This window comes from Alligator mississippiensis, chromosome 1 (assembly GCF_030867095.1).
Source record: "Alligator mississippiensis isolate rAllMis1 chromosome 1, rAllMis1, whole genome shotgun sequence".
NCBI lineage: Eukaryota > Metazoa > Chordata > Crocodylia > Alligatoridae > Alligator > Alligator mississippiensis.
Window position 1 is genome coordinate 465,304,694 of NC_081824.1, and position 18,778 is coordinate 465,323,471.

The 18,778-nt window shown below is 41.6% G+C and overlaps 1 protein-coding gene across 2 annotated transcripts in view; it reads left to right on the forward strand.

Annotated features, from left to right (window-relative positions):
- Window positions 1-18,778, forward strand: part of RSF1 (remodeling and spacing factor 1) — a 116,380-nt gene that overhangs the window by 62,717 nt on the left and 34,885 nt on the right. For both annotated transcript variants that reach the window (XM_019493587.2, XM_006272444.4), the window contains exons 5-9: window positions 1,829-1,983; window positions 4,580-6,306; window positions 11,077-11,286; window positions 13,828-13,932; window positions 18,437-18,516. In XM_019493587.2, the coding sequence (XP_019349132.1) occupies window positions 1,829-1,983; window positions 4,580-6,306; window positions 11,077-11,286; window positions 13,828-13,932; window positions 18,437-18,516 (2,277 nt within the window). The remainder of the gene's footprint in view (window positions 1-1,828; window positions 1,984-4,579; window positions 6,307-11,076; window positions 11,287-13,827; window positions 13,933-18,436; window positions 18,517-18,778) is intronic.

The window sequence follows — 18,778 nt, forward strand, 5'->3', positions numbered from 1 at the left end:
CACTTACCAACAGGCTCCATTCAAGCTGCAGCCTAGGGACAGCATGGCCCCAGCCCAGCTTGTAGCTACGCGGGCTGGTCTGGGGCTATGCTCCATGTCCCATGCTTGGAGGGGCATGCTGGTAGTGATCAAGGGTGAGGTGCAGGGGAAGCAGGGAGCAGAGGCTGGTGAGGAAGAAGAATAGAGGCAGAGGGGGAAGGAGGTCCTGAGGTGGAGGGAGGCAGGCAGCAGGGAGGGCAGGCACAAGTAGGGGACAAGCTGCTTGACATCCCCACACCACCTGCTTCCTCACTGCCTGCCCCCCTGCAGCGACGGGTGTGTGTGTGGCTGGGTGAATTTAAGGCAGTCCTTCAATAATTAGATTCTATACATGGAAAAATGATAAAGCTTATACATTTTCCATGTATAGACTCTAATTATCAGGAGTCGTCTTAAATTCAGAGTCATCTTAGATTTGAATAAATACAAGAGATTTTATTTTTCTATATATACGTGTGGGCCTGGATAAAATAATGGTTAGCATCAAGGAAAATCTTACGAAACCTTAAAATGCAGCTTTATAGTACAATTGTTCAACCTATTCTTTTATATGAATGTGAATCCTGGATGCTTACTAAGGCAAAAGGAAAAAGACTGCAAGTAGACAGTAGAAAGGAAAATATTTGGTGCAGTACAAGAAAACGAAATATGGAGGATAAGACATAATCAAGAGCTTGTGGACATTTACAAAAGACCTGATGTCTTGGGCAAGATAAGAGTACAGAGAATCAAATGAACAAGGAATAGCAAGAGAACAGATGGGAGAAAGCATTCAAGGTTGATTTTGGAAGCTGACCTGGACGGTATCAAACCTTGAGGCAGACAAAGGCAACAGTGGGAAGATAAAATAAAAACTGAGCTGGAAGGGATAAGGGAAGATGCAACAAGATAGAAGGAGATTATGCAAGATAGGAGGAGATGGAAAGCTGTAGTTAAGGCAGTTACAGGTCCTCGAGGCCTGGGAGACCAGAAAGAGAGAGAGACATTTGTACTATGGGATAATTTCCAATGCAAAACCTTTCATTTGGAGTTTATTTAAAATATTCGAATAATTGATTTTTAGATTTTTTTTTTTTTTAAAGCAAACGATTACAAATACTGTCTGGATGTATCTACACATACATTTTACTGTGGAGCTGACTAATTAGCTCTGCAGTAAAGCGTCACCATCTATTCTAGTTCACACCATCTATTTGTGTGCCCATATTAGGGCATAATAAATTAATTGATTCTGCTGTAGGATAGTACTGTCTGGGACAAATACTGTCAGAGTAATTACGTGTGCCAAGACACACGTGTAGACAGTGACTGAAGGACCTTGGCAAATCTTTTTGCAAATCCTAAGTGCTGTGATCACCCTTTTCATTCATAAGTAGCTTACTACACGGCCTTCCAATGAAGGAATATGACCGCTGCTAATGAAGACAAATGGGCGAAAACACATACTCCATTTGGTGTTTTAGAAAACTAACACACCATGTGTTTAATACCTAGTGGAGTCTTAGGTCCAGTGGAAGGTGTTGGCAGGTGTAGAAAATTAAAAGGGTCAGAAAAGGGTCACTTAAAAGGGTCAGAAAGGTGATTTTAGCTTTGCTGTGGATAAAATTGTGAGTAATTTCTTCATAAAATCATGGCCATTTTGATTGGGCCAGCCATGTCACTGATCTTGTGTGTAGTTTAAACTGCATCATTCATTTATTCAGGGGTAATCTTGATTTAAAAAAGAAACCATTTGTGCAGGCCAATAGGAAGGTTACCAAACAACTCATTTCTTTCCTTTGTCATTTAGAAGCCGAAATGATCTGGCTCAGACACTCGAGCTCCTGAAAGCACAAATTGATCCTGCACTGTTGAAAAACAACAACCAGCAGGACAGTTCATCACGTGAAAGCCCAAGCCTAGAAGATGAAGACCCCAAAAAGGAAGAAGAAACATCTACCCCAGGTTTTCTATCCTTATTTTTCACCAAGCTTTAGATGTTGTGCTGCATCAGTCTGAATTTTCAACCTCCTGAAAAGGAAACATTCTAGAATTGAGGTTTTTTTCTGCTGTCCTTTTGAGCTGTGTACAATGTTTGATCTGTGTACAAGGAATAAACATCCCGTTGTTCAGTTTTAAATGCTGACTATCTAGAATACACGAATCTGATTTATATATCTTATTGTTCAAAAGAATTTGGAGGAGTACTCAATTTATTTGGAAAACAAATTGTACATACAACCGTTCTTTTGAAATAGTTTCCCTTTGTTTTTGCTGTACATTTTGAGTTGTATTATTTTAAAGTCTTGACATTTGCTCTCCTATATTTACCTTTCTTCCATTTGTCCTGTACTGGGTTTTCACCCAACCTTTCACATTCCTAATGGACATCACATTTTTTTCTGTTGATGCAGTACTATAATTCAGGGGTTCCCAACCTTTTTATGTCCCGCCTTTGGCAAACCACGGACTGGAAGTGACCGCGGACCAGCAAACTGCGGACCAGCTGTGACCAGCATACTGTGGGCAGGCAGCCAACCCTTTTTTATACTCAGTATAAAAAAGGATTGACTGCCAGTCTTCAGTATGCCGGTCACTTCCAGTCCATGGTTTGCTGATCTGCGGTCACTTCTGGTCCAGCAGCCGACCCTCCTGTAGAGCAGCAGCTGACCCTTCGGGCCGTGGCCCGGGGGTTGGAAACCCCTGCTAATTGTTTTCAACATAACACTACATCTGTTGTTTTACTTTTGCATTTATATTATAAATTATGGGTTCTTTCCCCATACCTTCTGTAACCTATTTTGAAAATGAGAGGGGTGCTCTCAAAATAATTCTAAATAGTTGGATTTGACTTGATTTAATAATGAATTAATTAAAATTGAATTAATTAATATTGACTTGAATTAATATTGACTTGAATTAATATTGACAGTAAAGACCTATCGGATAGCAAGGTAACTGTTCCTATCTTGTTTTTTCTTATCAGTGAAGAACTGCTATTTCTTGTTGCTTTATTACTGCCAATTTTTGACATGTTTGATGCAGATGTTTTTAATTGGAATCAGTGAATCTTAAGTGATCTTAAAATCTGTTTAGCTGAATCAATTTTAAACCTTTTAGAAAATGTCCCTAGTTTAGAAAAATCTCGAGGTAGCATGGCACACAAATCCATCAAGAACCACTAACACCACTACTTGTTGTTTGACTGGCATCCGATGTATATAGCTAACAGAATTTGCAGTGCTATGCACAGGGGCTTTGTCCATAACAGGTATTAAGTTTGTTTGTAATTTAATTAGAAGGTTTAAGCACAGACAGTTCAGTACAACAGGTAGCACTGCTCTACACTGGTTGAGTTAAGAACTTCTGGTGTTTGTCCTATACTCTAGGCCAGAAGTGTCAAACTCACTAGGGGCTCCTTACAGGCTGGATCTCGACGTAGTAGGGTGAGTGGCAGCGGTGGCAGAGAACTGCCCCTGTCATGCACCCCCTGCTGCCAACACATACCTTGGCCAGGCTCTGTGTCCTGGATTTTGGATCTGGATACTGCCCTGAATTCCCAGCCCATCTAGAAGTCCCAGGAGCCAGGCGACACAGCTCCAGGGGCTGGATTCAGCCTGCAGGCTATTTGTTTGGTACCCTGATCTGGGCATTGTTTTTAGAAACATTGTATTCTGAGAAGTCGAAAAAGGCCTTCCAGTATTTTGTGGAATTATAGTGGAAGAACTGGTAGAATTATTTTACCTTGTCTTCACCCACGCTTGCATTAAATTAGTCCAGAATGCAACCATTTAAACTGCTCCCCTTCCTAAATTTGCTTACTTCCCTGAAATAGCATTTAGACAACTTGCAGAATGGATGAAGTCTTTTTTTCTACTACATGCGAAATGCTTTACAAGCTATCTAGGAAGTTGAAGTGGTTCTTAGAACAGTAGCTTTCTCCAGGAGAGACAAGGCTTAGAATTGCTGTTGCCTCCTAATATTCTGAGTAGCTAAGGAAAAAAAGAAGAGTGAGAGATTGAGATCCTGGATAGTGGGGAGGGAAGAGAAGACTGAAAAAAATAGAGGAAGACGCACCAATGCAGTTGCACTCATTTTTTCTCGGGTAACTACACTGTAATAAGTTACACCAGCGTACAGCTGTATAGTGCATTTCTGGTTCCAATTTAAGGAATGCCTTAAAACATTTTAGAGTGAGATCTTTGAAAGTAGAGTTTCAGGTCTTCCTTCCTTAGGTTTTGAGTAATAAATGTTCTAGAAGCAATAGACTGCTATTCATTGTGGCTAAAAGATCAGCAGAAAAAAGAGACAAATTTGGAGCTTTCTTGAATTCTTTGTTAGGTTTAGATGTTTTTGCTTTTAATTTGACAACTGCAATTCCCTTATATTTTATAGATAACATTTGGCAGTCATTTTGTTAATGCCAACATCAGAGGAGACAGACTCTTAATAATTTCTATAGGAAATTTTGATGATTAGAATGTACTGTTTGCTTGATTTTTTTTTAACATTTTAGAATTTTTCTGGTGCTTATGTAATAATTGTTTTCTTATGTTCACAGAAAAAGAATTAAAAATAAAAGAAGAAAAAAAGACAGTGGAGGAACAGTCAAAAGAATTAGAAAGTCTTCCTCCACCTACTACCACAGAAGATGGAAACATAATTAAAGTAGAGAAAGTAGAAGAAAAGGAAATTATAAAACTCCCGGTTATCGTAAAACTAGAGAAAACCCCAGAAAACAATGAGGAAAAGCAGATTATCAAAGAAGAAAGCGATTCTTTTAAAGAAAATGTCAAGCCTTTTAAAGCAGAAGTAAAGGAAATGAAAGTAGACCCAAGGGATTTAAGAGAAGTAAAAGGCAGCACAGATAAAATAGTTCATGAACCTGAGAGATTAGACTTTTGTGTCAATGTCAGAACTCCCCAGGAAATTGTGGAGAAATCTGTGGAGGAAAGTGAGAAGCTGAAAAATGACCAGCAGGCAAAGATCCCTCTGAAGAAGCGGGAGATCAAACTGACCGATGACTATGACAGCCCAATCAAGGGCCCCTTGTGCAAATGTGTTACTCCCCCAAAAGAGGTCTTGAAAGAGGAAGGGAAACCAGAAGAGGAGGCTTTTAAGCGTGTTCCTACTATTACTGCATTATGTCCTGATGGGAAATTACTAGTCAATGGAGAGGTTAGCTGTGAAAAAGCCCCAAATGTCACCCACAATAATAAGTCAGAACACTCCATCAGCACAAAGGAAGAGAGCAGCAGCTCATTAAAGGAGAAAAATGGTATAAGTGGGGAAAAAGTACCAGACTGTTTAAACTCTGTTTGCAGAATTGTGAAAATATGTGAGGTTGAGAAAACTGTGATGCCTGTGGGAAAAGAGGTAGCAACTACGATCTCTGAGATTGCTAGTCAGAAAGTGCCTTTAAAAGTGGAATCTAGTCCTACGGAAAAGGAGGCCCTCGACAGTATGACTTCTGAGATAATAGTGGAAGAGGCCTCAAAAACTGTAGACTACCCCAAAGGCCCTGAAGAGAAGCTAATTTTGAAAATTAAAAAGGACAGAAGACTTCCACTTAAGGACAGCTTAGAAAAGCTTGAAAAGTCTATGAAGACATCCACTCCTAAAGAGCCACCCAAGGTTGATGTACCCGGTGATGAGGGTTTGAAAAGCAAAAGTGAACCGGAGAAGAAACCTAATTCTCCCAGAGCTGCTGAAACACCTCCATCATCTACTTCTCCTGTTCTTTCAGGCAAGCCTGTTTCAGAACAAGAGGGCTCTGACTGTAAAAGCATACTCCCTTGTAACAGCAAAGTACAGGAAAAATCAGACTGTGAAAAGCCAACAGAGGAATCGGAAGTTTCCATGTCAGAACCAGATAAACTAGATAACACCCAAATCTCTAATGCAGAGGACACTTCGGAGACTGAAAATGAACCTACAGCACAGAAAAGCAAATTTAAATATAAACTGGTTTCTGATGAGGAAGGCTGTATTACAGATAACAAGGAGATAACCTCGGAGAGGCAGAAAGAAGGAATTAAATTAACAATCAGGATCTCTAGCAGAAAGAAAAAGCCTGATCCACCCCCAGAGGATGCCAATGCTGGTCGTACGTTAAGGAGGAGTCCAAGAATATCTAAACCTACTCCAAAAATTGTGGAGACTCGAGATTTGAAACCTGACAAAAAACGAATTGAAGATGATGAGGAAAAAATGGCAGCAGGGCAGAAGCAGGACCGAAAAGAGGATGTGAAAAAACAGGAGAAGGAGCCTAATGCTAAAGTCAGCAAGGTAACATGATCATAGGACGTAGGAGGAGATAATTTAACTCTAAGGAGAAAGCATATTTGCATAGGAATGGTGAGAAGTATGTTGTTACAGTGACCTTGTGCATGTGGCGGACTAGTAATTTGGCTAGTACAGGTACTGATTTGAAAACAGCCCCAGGGAGAGTGCTAATTATTAGCATTGTCATTTATACATTTCCAGATTCCTACATGTACCCTACCTTTAGAGTAACTACTGCAAATTAACAGGGATATCTTCTTTTGGAAAATAAGATACTCAGATCTTCAGGTTGTGTTGAAGTGATATAGCTGTGGTGGTCCAGGGAATCTGCAAGGAGCAAGGGTTTTTGTGGGTGATATTTTGTATTGAACAAATGCATCCCAACTGTGCAGTGTGTCCAATACAACATATCACCTACAAAATTCTTAGGTTCTTCAGGATATTATAAAACCTATAGGTTAGATGCCAGATGAATACGCTTATGAATATGTATTGTATTACATATACGGGTGCTTGATTGGTCAGTTTGATGACAATGATGAACAGATGGGGACTGAAAAAAATAAAAAGAGTATAGTATTAGTGCTCTGCAGAATTGAACTTGAGTTTTGTTCTTCAGAGCAACTCTTTCAGTGGGGTTATGAAGGAAATTCTTAATTATCACTTTTTCCCTAGATTGGATCTGGGTTTCATTTTGGGCAGGGGGAAATGTACTTTCCCTGAAACACTTCTGCCTTGCAATCAAACCTTTCAAAGTTTGAAGGGTAGAAATAATTGTAAGCCTAAAGGAAGACTATACAAAAGGTGTGCATACAGCTTGCTTCTAGCTCTGTGTAATTTTAATTCCTTGTATTTCTTTTGAGCCACATACCTTCCTGAAATGATGCATTAAAAAGGAAAGAGGCAGTATTTTTTAAAAACAAGTGCACATAATTGATGCGACAATGTCTACTTGAAATCCAGTTAATTACAGAAGATGAATGAATTGTTGTTTTAGGTGCCACACTTCTGAGTCTGCCTACTTACTTCTGTAGTTCTACAAACCCCATTTCCTATTTTAAAAAGTTTCCTCCCCTGTCATACATGAATCTTTCTCACAGCCTGAATGGAAAGGTGACTTCACAGTGTGTAAATGCTATAGAGGAAGGACTGTCAAATACTTAAAATAAACTACAGAAGTAGTGAGATTTCTCTCCTTTTAGTCCTAATATTCCTAGATGCTACAAGTGAAGTAAGATGTTCACATGCAAACAAGCGAGTATTAAAATGAACAGTCTTTTTGAAAGACTTAGTGATCTAAATATACCTAGTGTTCTAGTGAGATGTAAAAATTAATTCACTTTTAGGAGAAGCTTGAGGTTGGAGCTCTAGTATAAAAACACGCATACCCATAGATAGCTCTTCTAGCTGGTTCGTTAAAAATCATGGTGTTCTTAAAAACAAAAAAGCATTACTGCCTCTTTAAATTTAAGTGCAATACATTTTCATTTATAAAAATAAATGTCTTTAAACTTAAATTTGAAATTTTGACCACTCGTGTTAATGAATTTTAAAAAATATTCAGGGATCTATCTGGTAGCCATGTTGGTCTGAGACAAAAAGAAATGCAAAACTCTAGCACTCTTGGTTCAGAAATGATACCTTTTATTAGACCAACTAAGAAACTGCAAAAAAAAAATTAACAGGAGATTTTTTTTGTGATTCCTTAGCTGGTCTAATAAAAGATATCATTTTGGAACCAAGAGTTCTAGAGTTTTGCAAAAAATATTCAAGCATTTTGTGCTTGCAACTGAAGTTTTAAAGAAAGTAAAATCACTGGATTGATGGGAATTATTGACTAAGCACCTGGAGTAAGAATTTATTGAATTGCTAACTGAGCCTTTTAGTCTGCATGTCTGTAGGAATGTTTGGTTTGTTTCGGTTTATTTACCTACTTTAGTTTGAGTAGTTCATTTGGAGTTGAAAAAGCAGGAACATTTGTTTTTCTTTTCCAATCCACAAATAAACAAGAGGGTAACATCTTCCAGTTCTAAAATCTTGAAGGATTGCCTGACCAGAAACAATCAGTTCAATCAGTTACCTACAGGTAATACTTCCTTTAATAAATCAGTTTTAAATGCACAACACATTGGGCATGTCCCCACATGCAGGGGTGTGCGCTTGCAGTGGGGAAAGAAAAGTAGTGGTACAAATTTGTGTCACATTTTGGTGCTGCGCACAGCCATGCATGTGTGCTTTGGTGCGGGGCAAAATGCCCTGCTTTGGGGAAACTGCTTTTTCCCTGCTCCTACTGGCTCCTGGAATGCTAAAGAAGCCAGGGGGAAATAAAGGAGGGGAGATGCTCTGGCTAGGGGTGCACCGATACATGGGTCTGATATTGGATTGGCACTGATATAAAGAAAGTTGACTGTATTGGAAATCAGCTTTTTTTGCCTGATGTGGCTGGTAATTTGGCAAGTAAATGCCCCGTGCATACGCGGAGCCACAGTGTGCCATGTAGGCGGTGAGGAGCACAGCCTGGCAGCTTGGAGAGCTGCATCCAGCTGGTAAGTCTGTTGTGGTGGAAGGGGCATGGGGAAGGCTGATCAAGGCTCCCACGGTGAGGGACAGAGTGGAGTTGAGGCTTGGGCAGGAGCTACCCAGCTGGGGCGGGGCAGGGTGCAGGACAGAGTTACAGCTCATCTAGGGGGGTGGCTCCTGTCTCTGCATGAACCCTGGGAAGGCACCGGGGATATGTGCCCTTTGATCTGTATGGGGCGAGGGTGGACTGCCTCTGCGGGCTGGGGCCAGGGCTGCACTGGGCTCTGGCGGGGGGGGGGGGGGGGGTGGGTTGGGCTGGGCTGCGCTTGGAGCAGGGCGGGCGGCTGTGTTGGGAGAAGGGCTTAGGGGGGCTATGATGAATTCTGGGGTGGCTGCAGCCCCCTCCATAACTCCTCTCCCAGCGTCACCCCTGCCCGCCCCGAACACAGCCTGGTCCAGCCCCATTTCGGGAAGAGCCCAGTGCAGCCCTGGCCCCAGCCTGCAGCTGCAGCCCTCCCTGCCCCACACAGATCTGGGGGCACCCCCCCCCGTGCCCTCCCCAGATGCGCGCAGTGGCATGAGCTGCCCCCCCCTCTCCCCACGCCCCAGACAAGCCGTGGCTCTGTCCTGTGCCCCATCCCACCACGGCTGGGCAGTGCCTGCCCCTGCCCCAACCCCACTCCCTCCCTTACTGTAGGGACCTCGATCTGCCCTCCCTTCTCTTCCCTTCCCCTACCCCTTCCACCCCAGCAGACTTACCAGCTGGACACCACTGGGCTGTGCCAGGCTGTGTTTCAGAAATCGGATCAGTATCGGCCGATATGCTTCCTTAAAAATCGTCTATTGTATCAGCCCCAAAAATCTCTATGGGTGCACTCCTAGGTCTGGCCAGCAGCTAAGTGTTTCCTGGGAGGACTAAGCCTCCATGTCTGCCAGCTCACACTCCTGTGGTGTGCGCCATGCCGCTTTTTTGCAGCATTTTTTTTTTTTTTTTTGTTACAGAAATTTCCCAGTAGCAAATTTTGCCCCCATGCTGCAAATTTGTGGTGGGCATGTTTTAACATGCCAGGCATGCAGTTTCTGGGTCTGCAAAGTAGTTTGCATTGTCACAGACTGCACATGCATGCACATCTGGCTCCAGCCATTCTGTTCAATTTGTTTTTCTTTATGTACGTTTAATATAGTTTTATATATTAAAAGCATTTTTTAAATGCTGCTTTGTGAATTTTTAATTGAATTCCAGTTTCTGTTGAAATGCATCTTGATACAAATCAAGATTGTATCAAGATACAAGTAAAATAATAAATAAGTAAAATAGTAAAATAAGTAAAATATTACTTATATATTACTTATATCACAAGTAAAATAATAAATCATCTAATAAATAAGAAACATGTCTCACCATTTGCTAAAATAATACAAAATATAAAAATCAACAAACAGAATAAACTTATGTAAAACTGTTTGGTTGCCTAGCTAATTACATGTATTTGTTATATGTTATCTCCTGGTTGGTAAAAGATAAAAAAAAAAAAAAAAAGTATCAACCAGATATAATCTTATTTAGAAAAATAAATAAAATGTAGAAATGTGCAAAACAAGATTTAAGTTGATTATTTGAATCAGAGTTTCCTGCTTACTCATTTAAATCATAATTAAAATTTAATCACTTTAAATCACTTCATCCTGCCTTTCATATATCTTCCTCCTGCCAGCCCACACACTGAGGGAAGTCCTCATGATGAAAGTAGTGCATCTCTTACAATACTGTTATGATACTAAAAGTAAAAATCAGAGTATTTTTCTCTATTTCCGTTTCATAAAGGAAGCTGTTTGAAAGGTTCCCTTTCAGACTGAGGAAAGGCAGCTTTTAAATGAGGCTTGCTGTACTCTGGAAGTGAAAAGTTTCTCTGTTCAAGTTGTCACAATCATAGTGCAAAATTCCTTTGACAAGAAAGTGTGATGGTGATAATTTTAAAAAAGAGCTATCTTCACACATTTTAAATCTTTAATTTGAAAATTCTGTTTGCCTGTAAATTTTAACATTGTTTCCTCTTTATATTCAAGTATTTGCGTAAGCATTTTGGGACTCCACCAAAGATGGTTGCATATTGAAGCTGCTCTACTACATTTTCTCACTGCTGTTTTGTTTGCTTAGAAAAGACTAACTGGTTTCTAACTTAGAAACCTACAGCATAAATGACGAAGCAATGTATGTGGCCTTCATTGTGTTTTATCTTTGTGTAACGCCAGGTCGCACAGAAAAGCAAAGTTCGGTGGGCAGGTACACGGACGCGTGGGAAATGGAGATACTCAAGTAATGATGAAAGCGAGGAATCCGAGAATGAAGAAAACACAGAGGAGGGCTCAGTAGAGGAGGAGGAAGAGGAAGAAGAGGAACCTGCACCTGCAGATGATGATGAACCATGCAAGAAGTGTGGCCTTCCCAATCATCCTGAGCTAGTACGTTACTGATCTACAAAACATTTTAACAGGAAAAAGCTGCAGTTCAGTGCCCTGGCAGTGCTGCTTTTTTATGCTAGTATCATTTAAAACAATCACTTGCTTCTGCTACAAGAGCTTTCTTCTGAAATGGAGTGGTGTTTTTGAAGAACTGTGCCCATTGGAAGGGGAGATGGGACAGGGTTAATAGGTAGTAGCAGTCAAGAGGCATGATCAGGACTGCAATGCTTGTATTAGGGTGGCTGCTGCACACAGTTGTGTAATGTCTTGGCTCCATCCTCAGTCTTGGAGGCAAGCTGGAGAATGCCCCTCTGCATTCCCTCACGTCCCTTCTCTCACCCGCATCCAACCCCACTCTTGCTAATTATGTTGATATTAGGCTAAGGAGGAGATGCCAGTGATCTGAATCCAGCTCGATCTCTTCAGCCGCCTACAACAAGTCTCTGCCTTGCTCTCACCAGCTCTGAGTCTGGTACTGGCAAGAGTGGTAGGAGAGAAGTGCTTGAAAAAAGATCACTTAAGGCACCTAGGACTACATTTTCAGAATATAGCAATATGTGGTTACCTGTTTAAAGCAAAGCTTGTTTGTTTAAATTGTAGTTTTCAGTGTTCAGCAGCTGCAAATCAGAAGCTCATGTTGAATGGATGCTTTATCAACAAACTGTATAGACTTCTAAGTGCAGTGTATGGCATAATTCCCTTGACCTTTGCATAAGGTGATATTTTTTAAGTTTAAATCATAGGTTTGCATCCCTGTGGCCTGGGCTTTAGATAGATATAGAGGGCAAGATTTAATATACATATTATTTGGTTAGTCTATAAAGGTGCATGTCTGCCCTGCCTTTCAATCTGGAAGATTCCCGAGTTACACTGAGCCAGGGAAGTTTTGTTGTCAAACCATTTATCTTATCTTGCTCCTAATTCAAAAACAGTTTTAAAAATATTCAAACTGGTTTTAGTTTTGTGGCGGTTTTTTAAGAGTGACTAGGTGAGAAGTTTGTAAAAGTTCTTTCTTATTCAGTTTCACTGTGTCTTTGCAGTAAAAATAAATGTTCTAGCCCCCCCAAAACTATAACAGAAGAACATTAAGGTTGCAAAATCAAGTGCTTAGAAGTTAGGAGATTCCAGAATGCAAGTTGTCTGTACAAGTAGCTGGTGAAGATGATGAGCGTCAGGGGTTGGACTAAATGACTCTCAAGATCTCTTCTTACCATTTGATTCCGAGTGTATCTTACAAACAGAGCTCTCTTTTGAACTGGTGTGTGTTCTTATGCAGTAAGTTATCTAAGGATCATCACTTACAAGTTTCCAGTTATGAGTTTGTTTTTTCAATATTGTAGAATGCTAAATATTATAATATTATAAATGGAGTGCAAATCAAGGAAGAGGAGTATTTCCTGAATATTAGGAAAGATGTTGACATAGAAATTCATTGGCATGTCGCATTATCTGCACGTGGAAGTGTTGAAAACCCCATTTTTTGAGGCACTTGCCGTTAACTTGAATGTAGGACTAAGTAGTATGCTGTAGAGCAGTGGTGTCAAACATACAGCCTTTGGGCCAGATCCAGCCCACAGAGTTGCTTCATGGGGCTTGCCATGCTACCGGTGGGCCAGGGAATAAGGGGGAGTGGCTAGCAGTGGGGAATGGACCGCCAGGGAATCTGGTGGACATGACCATCGGTGGCAGGGGAACTAACAAGGGCTGTGCAGCAATGCCCTCTGTTGCCCTGTGGCCATCTAGCTCACTATCACTTGCAAGCCTCTGCCATGATGAGCAGCTGGCTGGCCTGTAGTTGCCTGAATTACTGCTGCTGCAGTGACTGCTACCAGCACCCCATACCTAGGTCAGATCTGGCCTGCAGGGAGCCCTGTTGTCCAGATCTAGGCTGAGGCCCAAGGTGAGTTTGACACCTCTGCTCTAGAGAATGAACCAGGAGGTCTCCTTTATTTCCAGTTTCTGCAATTCTGATTTCCCAGTAGTTGTCATTGATCTTGAACACCTGTATATGTCTAACAAATCATAACCCTCCATCATAACACTGATCCACACACTAAGCATCCTTTTATTTATAGGACAGATATGCAAGCATAGTTGATATCACTTTAGTAGTTCCTTGGGTGGACTATATACTGGTATTCCAGTGGACACACACAGCGTTGTCAGCTCCTACGTAATGCAGCAGAGGCATCTCGAGTTTACCCAGTTGAATCAGTTTGCATTGTAACAAATACCTAATTCCACATCGCACTGAGTCTGTGAGCAGTCCAGGATGGTGCACTGCTGCATGTGTATAGATGATCAAAAATAAATCTAGAGTGAAGGCTGCAAATCCTGGTACATAACAAAATAACAAATGTCTCCCTTTTTGGAAACACTTCCAGGAGTAAGTGGTTTTGGAGGTTCTTGGGGCTTGCATAGTTTAAAGTGCTTATGTAAAGCCTTCGACACTGTCTGGAAAGTATCTCTAGTACTTGTTGCCCATTGGCATCAGTGATCCCGGGTCCAAAGTGATAGCAATCTCTTACTTTCTTTCTGCAGATACTGTTGTGTGACTCTTGTGACAGCGGATACCACACAGCCTGCCTTCGCCCCCCACTGATGATAATCCCAGATGGAGAGTGGTTCTGTCCACCTTGCCAGCACGTACGGGTTCTCGTTGACTTTTGTCTTTCATCTTCTTCATTCCCTGCTCGATGTTGTGATTCACTGGGAGACCAGCACCATTTTTCTCAATTAAGAATAAAGCCATGGCTTGGATTGTAGTGCATTAAACTGAATTCTGTAGAAAGATAACCTTTTCCTCATGCCTTTCTTAATAGATGGCTATCACATTGCTAATGTGTAGACAGGAGAGTTCAGCAGAGTCAGTTTCTGTCAACCTTTTGAAAAGGTTACCTCAAAAATACTGTAGAATTGGAATCATTTAAGTCTGCTTGATTTTTTTTCCTGGTAGTGTTGTAGCCGTGATGGTCCCTGGAAAATTCAAGAAGCACAGGGTTTCTTTATATCTTTTATTGGAATAGCCTTAGATTTGGGATAGATGATAGACAAGCTTTTGTGCATAAAATGCTCTTCCTCAGGTTCATGAAAAGCAGATACATCCCATGCTGGATACCAGGTAGAACAGTTACTTTTGTTGAATGCTTTTATGTTAAAAAATTGATCTTTTAAAAAGGAGAGTGGTCAGTAAAGCTGTGGAGCAAAAATAAGTTAGCAAAAGTATTTACAGACCAGGGAAAAACAGTTGCTTTAGATAAACCTAATGTAAAAGAGCTATACTACTCCACAGGTAAGAGTGGCTATCATAGCAGAGCAGAGAGACATTAACAGAGGGAGCTGGTGAGTTATAATGGGTTAGAAAACTGTTGCCTGTGTTAAATCCACATTTTTTGAGGTTCAGCAAAATGATGATTTTTGTTCCCAGGCCTGTCTTGCTCTCCAAATGGAACAAGACCCTGGCTAAGTAACAAAAGCAAAACCTGCCAATGCTGCTCCATTACCAGCACAATCAACACACCCCATGGCAACATTGTCAGAATCTGTGCATCTTACAGAGGCCCATCACAAGTGCTACGCACCAGTTGCCCTCATGGAAACTATATAGATGAAACTGTACAGTTGCTATGATGCAGGCTGAACTCTTGTAGAAAAATGATAAAGGATAGAAATAGCAGTGGGAGAGAGAACAGCCACTCTATCTCCAACCTCACAGACTTGTCTGCAGATGAAACCTGTGTTGTATCATCAGAAGATGAGCCTGGGAACAAAAGTTCAGAACTTTGCTGGACACCAAAACTGGATTTGACATTGACAGTGAATTTATGCCCTCTCTACTAACCCCTCTGTTCTTTACATGTGATAACAGCCCTCTTCCCTTAAATAATATTATTCTTTACATAATTTAGTTTACCTATAGGAACTGGACTTCTTTTTATTTGGTCTGGTTTGTAAGCAAACAGATTCACAAAAGTTTAGGGCTGGAAGGGACCTCGTGAGATTATTGAGTCCAGCCCCCCTTCTGTGGGCAGGAAAGACTGCTGCGGTCAAATAACCCCAGCAAGGTGTGTGTCCAGTCTCCTTTTGAAGATCTCCAGGGTAGGCAAGTACTCACTCTTTGCTTCACAAGTTTATTGTTCATTTCCCTTTCTAAGTGATCAGTTTAATTAACATAGTAGTATTAAACAAAAGTAACGGTTCTAGCTGGTATTCAGTTTAGACTCTGTATTTGTTTCTTTCCCAGAACTGTAGAAAGGCAGTTTTTGTCCAAAAGTTTCTCTTAACCTCTTTCTCAAGTATAAAGTTAGTTCAATAAAAAGTATTAAATCTGGTTTCTTTAATTTTTCCTATAAAAAAGAATGAATACTGTCAGCTGGGCTGGTGGGGAAGTGTATCATCGTCCAAAGGAAGCAGGAGCTCTGCTTGAATATCCCTTCTGGTTCCACACACACTTGCCTGCAACCTAGCCAGTTGTCTGTTGTAATCCAGCAGGAGCATGATCTTACTGTGCCTGTTGCTCTCTGCTGAGAGTGCTGTCAATGCCAGCAGCAGGCAAGTGGCAGTGCTTCCTCTGATATGGCTCTCTGTAACCACAAAACATTTCAGTGCAAATGTATAGCTTAATTTGAAAAAATTTATTAAAATGGCAAGTTCTGCCTTGTAGAGTCTTGGCATAGTATGGGCCAGACCACATCTAATGCCATTTTTGCTGCATTATTTCGGGAAGGCTTATATACAGTTCAGAAGCAGTCTTGTAGATCTTCTATCCCAGCTCTGATTCCAAAACAAATCACAGTGTGTAAGTAATGCTCTTAAGTGCGTGGTGCTGTCAGTACTATGGCATTAGCATCTCTAAAACCGTCTAGTTCCCCTCATTTACAAGGCTTCTAATGGTGACACTAGACATTATTCCACTTGCAGCATTGTTTTCCTTGTGTGGTGAAGACATTGCACCATGTGAACAGCTTCACATGCACAGGGCAGTCTGTCAGGAGAAAGGAAAAAGGAATAACAGCTTGCACTGCTGCTGCTGACCATCTAGGGGAGCTTTCCCTGGTCAGCAGCACCACTGAAAGAATTAGAGGACAACTAAGGAATCATCCCCCAGGACCCCCACGGCTTCCCCAAAAAGCAAGCTGGGGAGGAAGGGAAATCCTCCCCCCAGTTTTTCCCCCTAACCTCGCATGGAGCCAGGGACACTCTGCTGGGCTGGGTCTAAAGCAGAGCCTGGGTCTTCCAGACATCAGCAAGCTGGGGATGGGCAGGATTCTCCCCCCCTCCCCCCCCACTGCCCCTTAAGTGTGCAGGGAGCTGGCACAGCCCTGACTGCTGGGAAGCAGCAAGCATGGGGAGGGATTCCCTCCATGTGCTTGTTGGGTAACGATGGGGTTTGTCCCCCAATCCCTCTTGCTGCTGCTCAGGAGACCTGGGATCTGCTTCAGCTGGGCAGGGTATCCCTGGCTTCCTGTACAAGTAGGGGACAGTGAGGGGGAAATCCTCTTCCCCAGCTTGCTGTTGTTTGGGAGACCCAGGCTCTGCTCCAGCCTGGCAAGGTGACCCAGGCTCCTTTGCAAGGCTGGGGAGAATACTGGGGAGAGGACCACCCCACCCCACTTGCTTTCTGGGAAAGCCCTGGGTCTCTGCTGGGCTGTGCGTATTTTCCACTGCCTGCACTTGTGTGGGGAAGGATGAGGGGTGCCCCCACTTGTTGCGGCCCGGGGTGCTCCAGCATGGCAGGGGTGTCCCTGCTCATCTACTCTCTGCTTGCATGGGGTGGGGGTGGTATTTGTAATGCTGGGTCCTGCTGGGTAGGGGGGGGATGAACCTAGGCGTTTGATTATAACTATGCTGGGATAGGCATTTTCTCCTCGTTCTTTTTCAGAGAAGTTTACACTGGAGGTGGAGCAATGCACCCTGGGATGCCAGAGGACCAGCAGATTGCCATCACACAATATATTTCTTGCTACACCTGCAAATTAAAGCTGGGTAGCAACCGGCTGTAAAGTTAATATACTTTTTTGAGGTCTAACTTTGTAGCTGGTTGAAGCTTTTAATAGCGTGATAGGTGCTTTGCCCATGTAGCTGGTCTCAGTTAATTGTGCAGTTAACCAGTTAATTTCACGGTAACTGTGACATGTATAGGGGGCCTAATGGTCGCTGATGGGGTTGCTGTTAGAAGCCTTGAAAATAAAGGGAGATAGCAGCTGTAAAATCCACTGGCTCCTGTCATTTTCAAGGCTTCTAACAACACCTCATTGACAGCTGTTTCACTTTAACTCTTTCCGGCTCAGCTGAAGGGAGTGAAAGAGGTTATGTATTAGGTGGTTTATGTATTACCAATATGTAGATTACTGCATTTTGTTACAACATAAACGATAAATAACACATTGGGACTTTCCTTGTGTTTTGTAGTTGAGCAAATAATGCAGTTATCCAGTGTGCAGAGACATTCAGTGAACCGTATACATATTCATTTACACACACACACAGAACTGAGGATTAGTGTGTGTGTGTTTGTCTCAATATTTGTGAATTTTAACTTAATCCACATTTTCTTTGAAATTTGTGAGGCTAGACAGAAAGTAAACTGGAAATAATTGGGAAGAATGTTCATTCTGAAGACTCATGTGTTATAATTGTTCTAGGCAGGAAGCATTTGACAGTAGATACCTGTTACTAGGTTTCTGTACTTCTGTGGGAAGATGATTGCAGTTTTTATAAAAGTACCTAAAATTGAAGAAAACTGACCCCTGCTTTGTTCCTGAAATATGCTCCTTCAGCCTAAGAAGTATGTTGTTGCTATGCTACTGGATCTCTGGCAGAGATTAAATGAATACAATACCTTAACTTCTTTAAAGGGAGAGAGGCAAGGATTTTTGGTGATATCTTCTATTGGATCACCTGTATAGTTGGGAGAGCTGTTAGACAAGGCTTTGGGCATCAAGTGCCCTTCTTCAGGGTTGAGCCTCTCAGACATCTCTTGGACCATCATGGCTACAACATTTCAGCCCTTCTTAAAAGGAAAGAAAAAATTATCCTTTTACCTATCACTGTGGTAAATGTGAAAACAACAAATGAATATTTTGAATAAATGTATTACATGAGGGTATTTGCTTATGAGAGAAACTAATACCATGTATTATCTCCCCAGAAATTACTCTGTGAGAAGTTAGAAGAACAGCTGCAGGATCTGGATGTTGTCTTAAAAAAGAAGGAACGTGCGGAGCGAAGGTACGGACCCTTAATTGGTTGTGTTCACAAACAGCTCGCAGCAAGTTGCTAGGTAATTGCAGTAGTAATTGATCAAACTTTAAAAGAAGCTGAAAACATGTATTAATGAGATCTTGCATCGGTAAGGCTGTTTTGATCAATACTCGGGGACTTCTCATTAATCAGAGAATTTGTTCCTGGCACCAAAACTGGAGGCTTACAAGAGGTGAGAGAGAAGCCCAATAATTAAAAAGATGAAGCAATGTATTTGTATTAAGGCTTG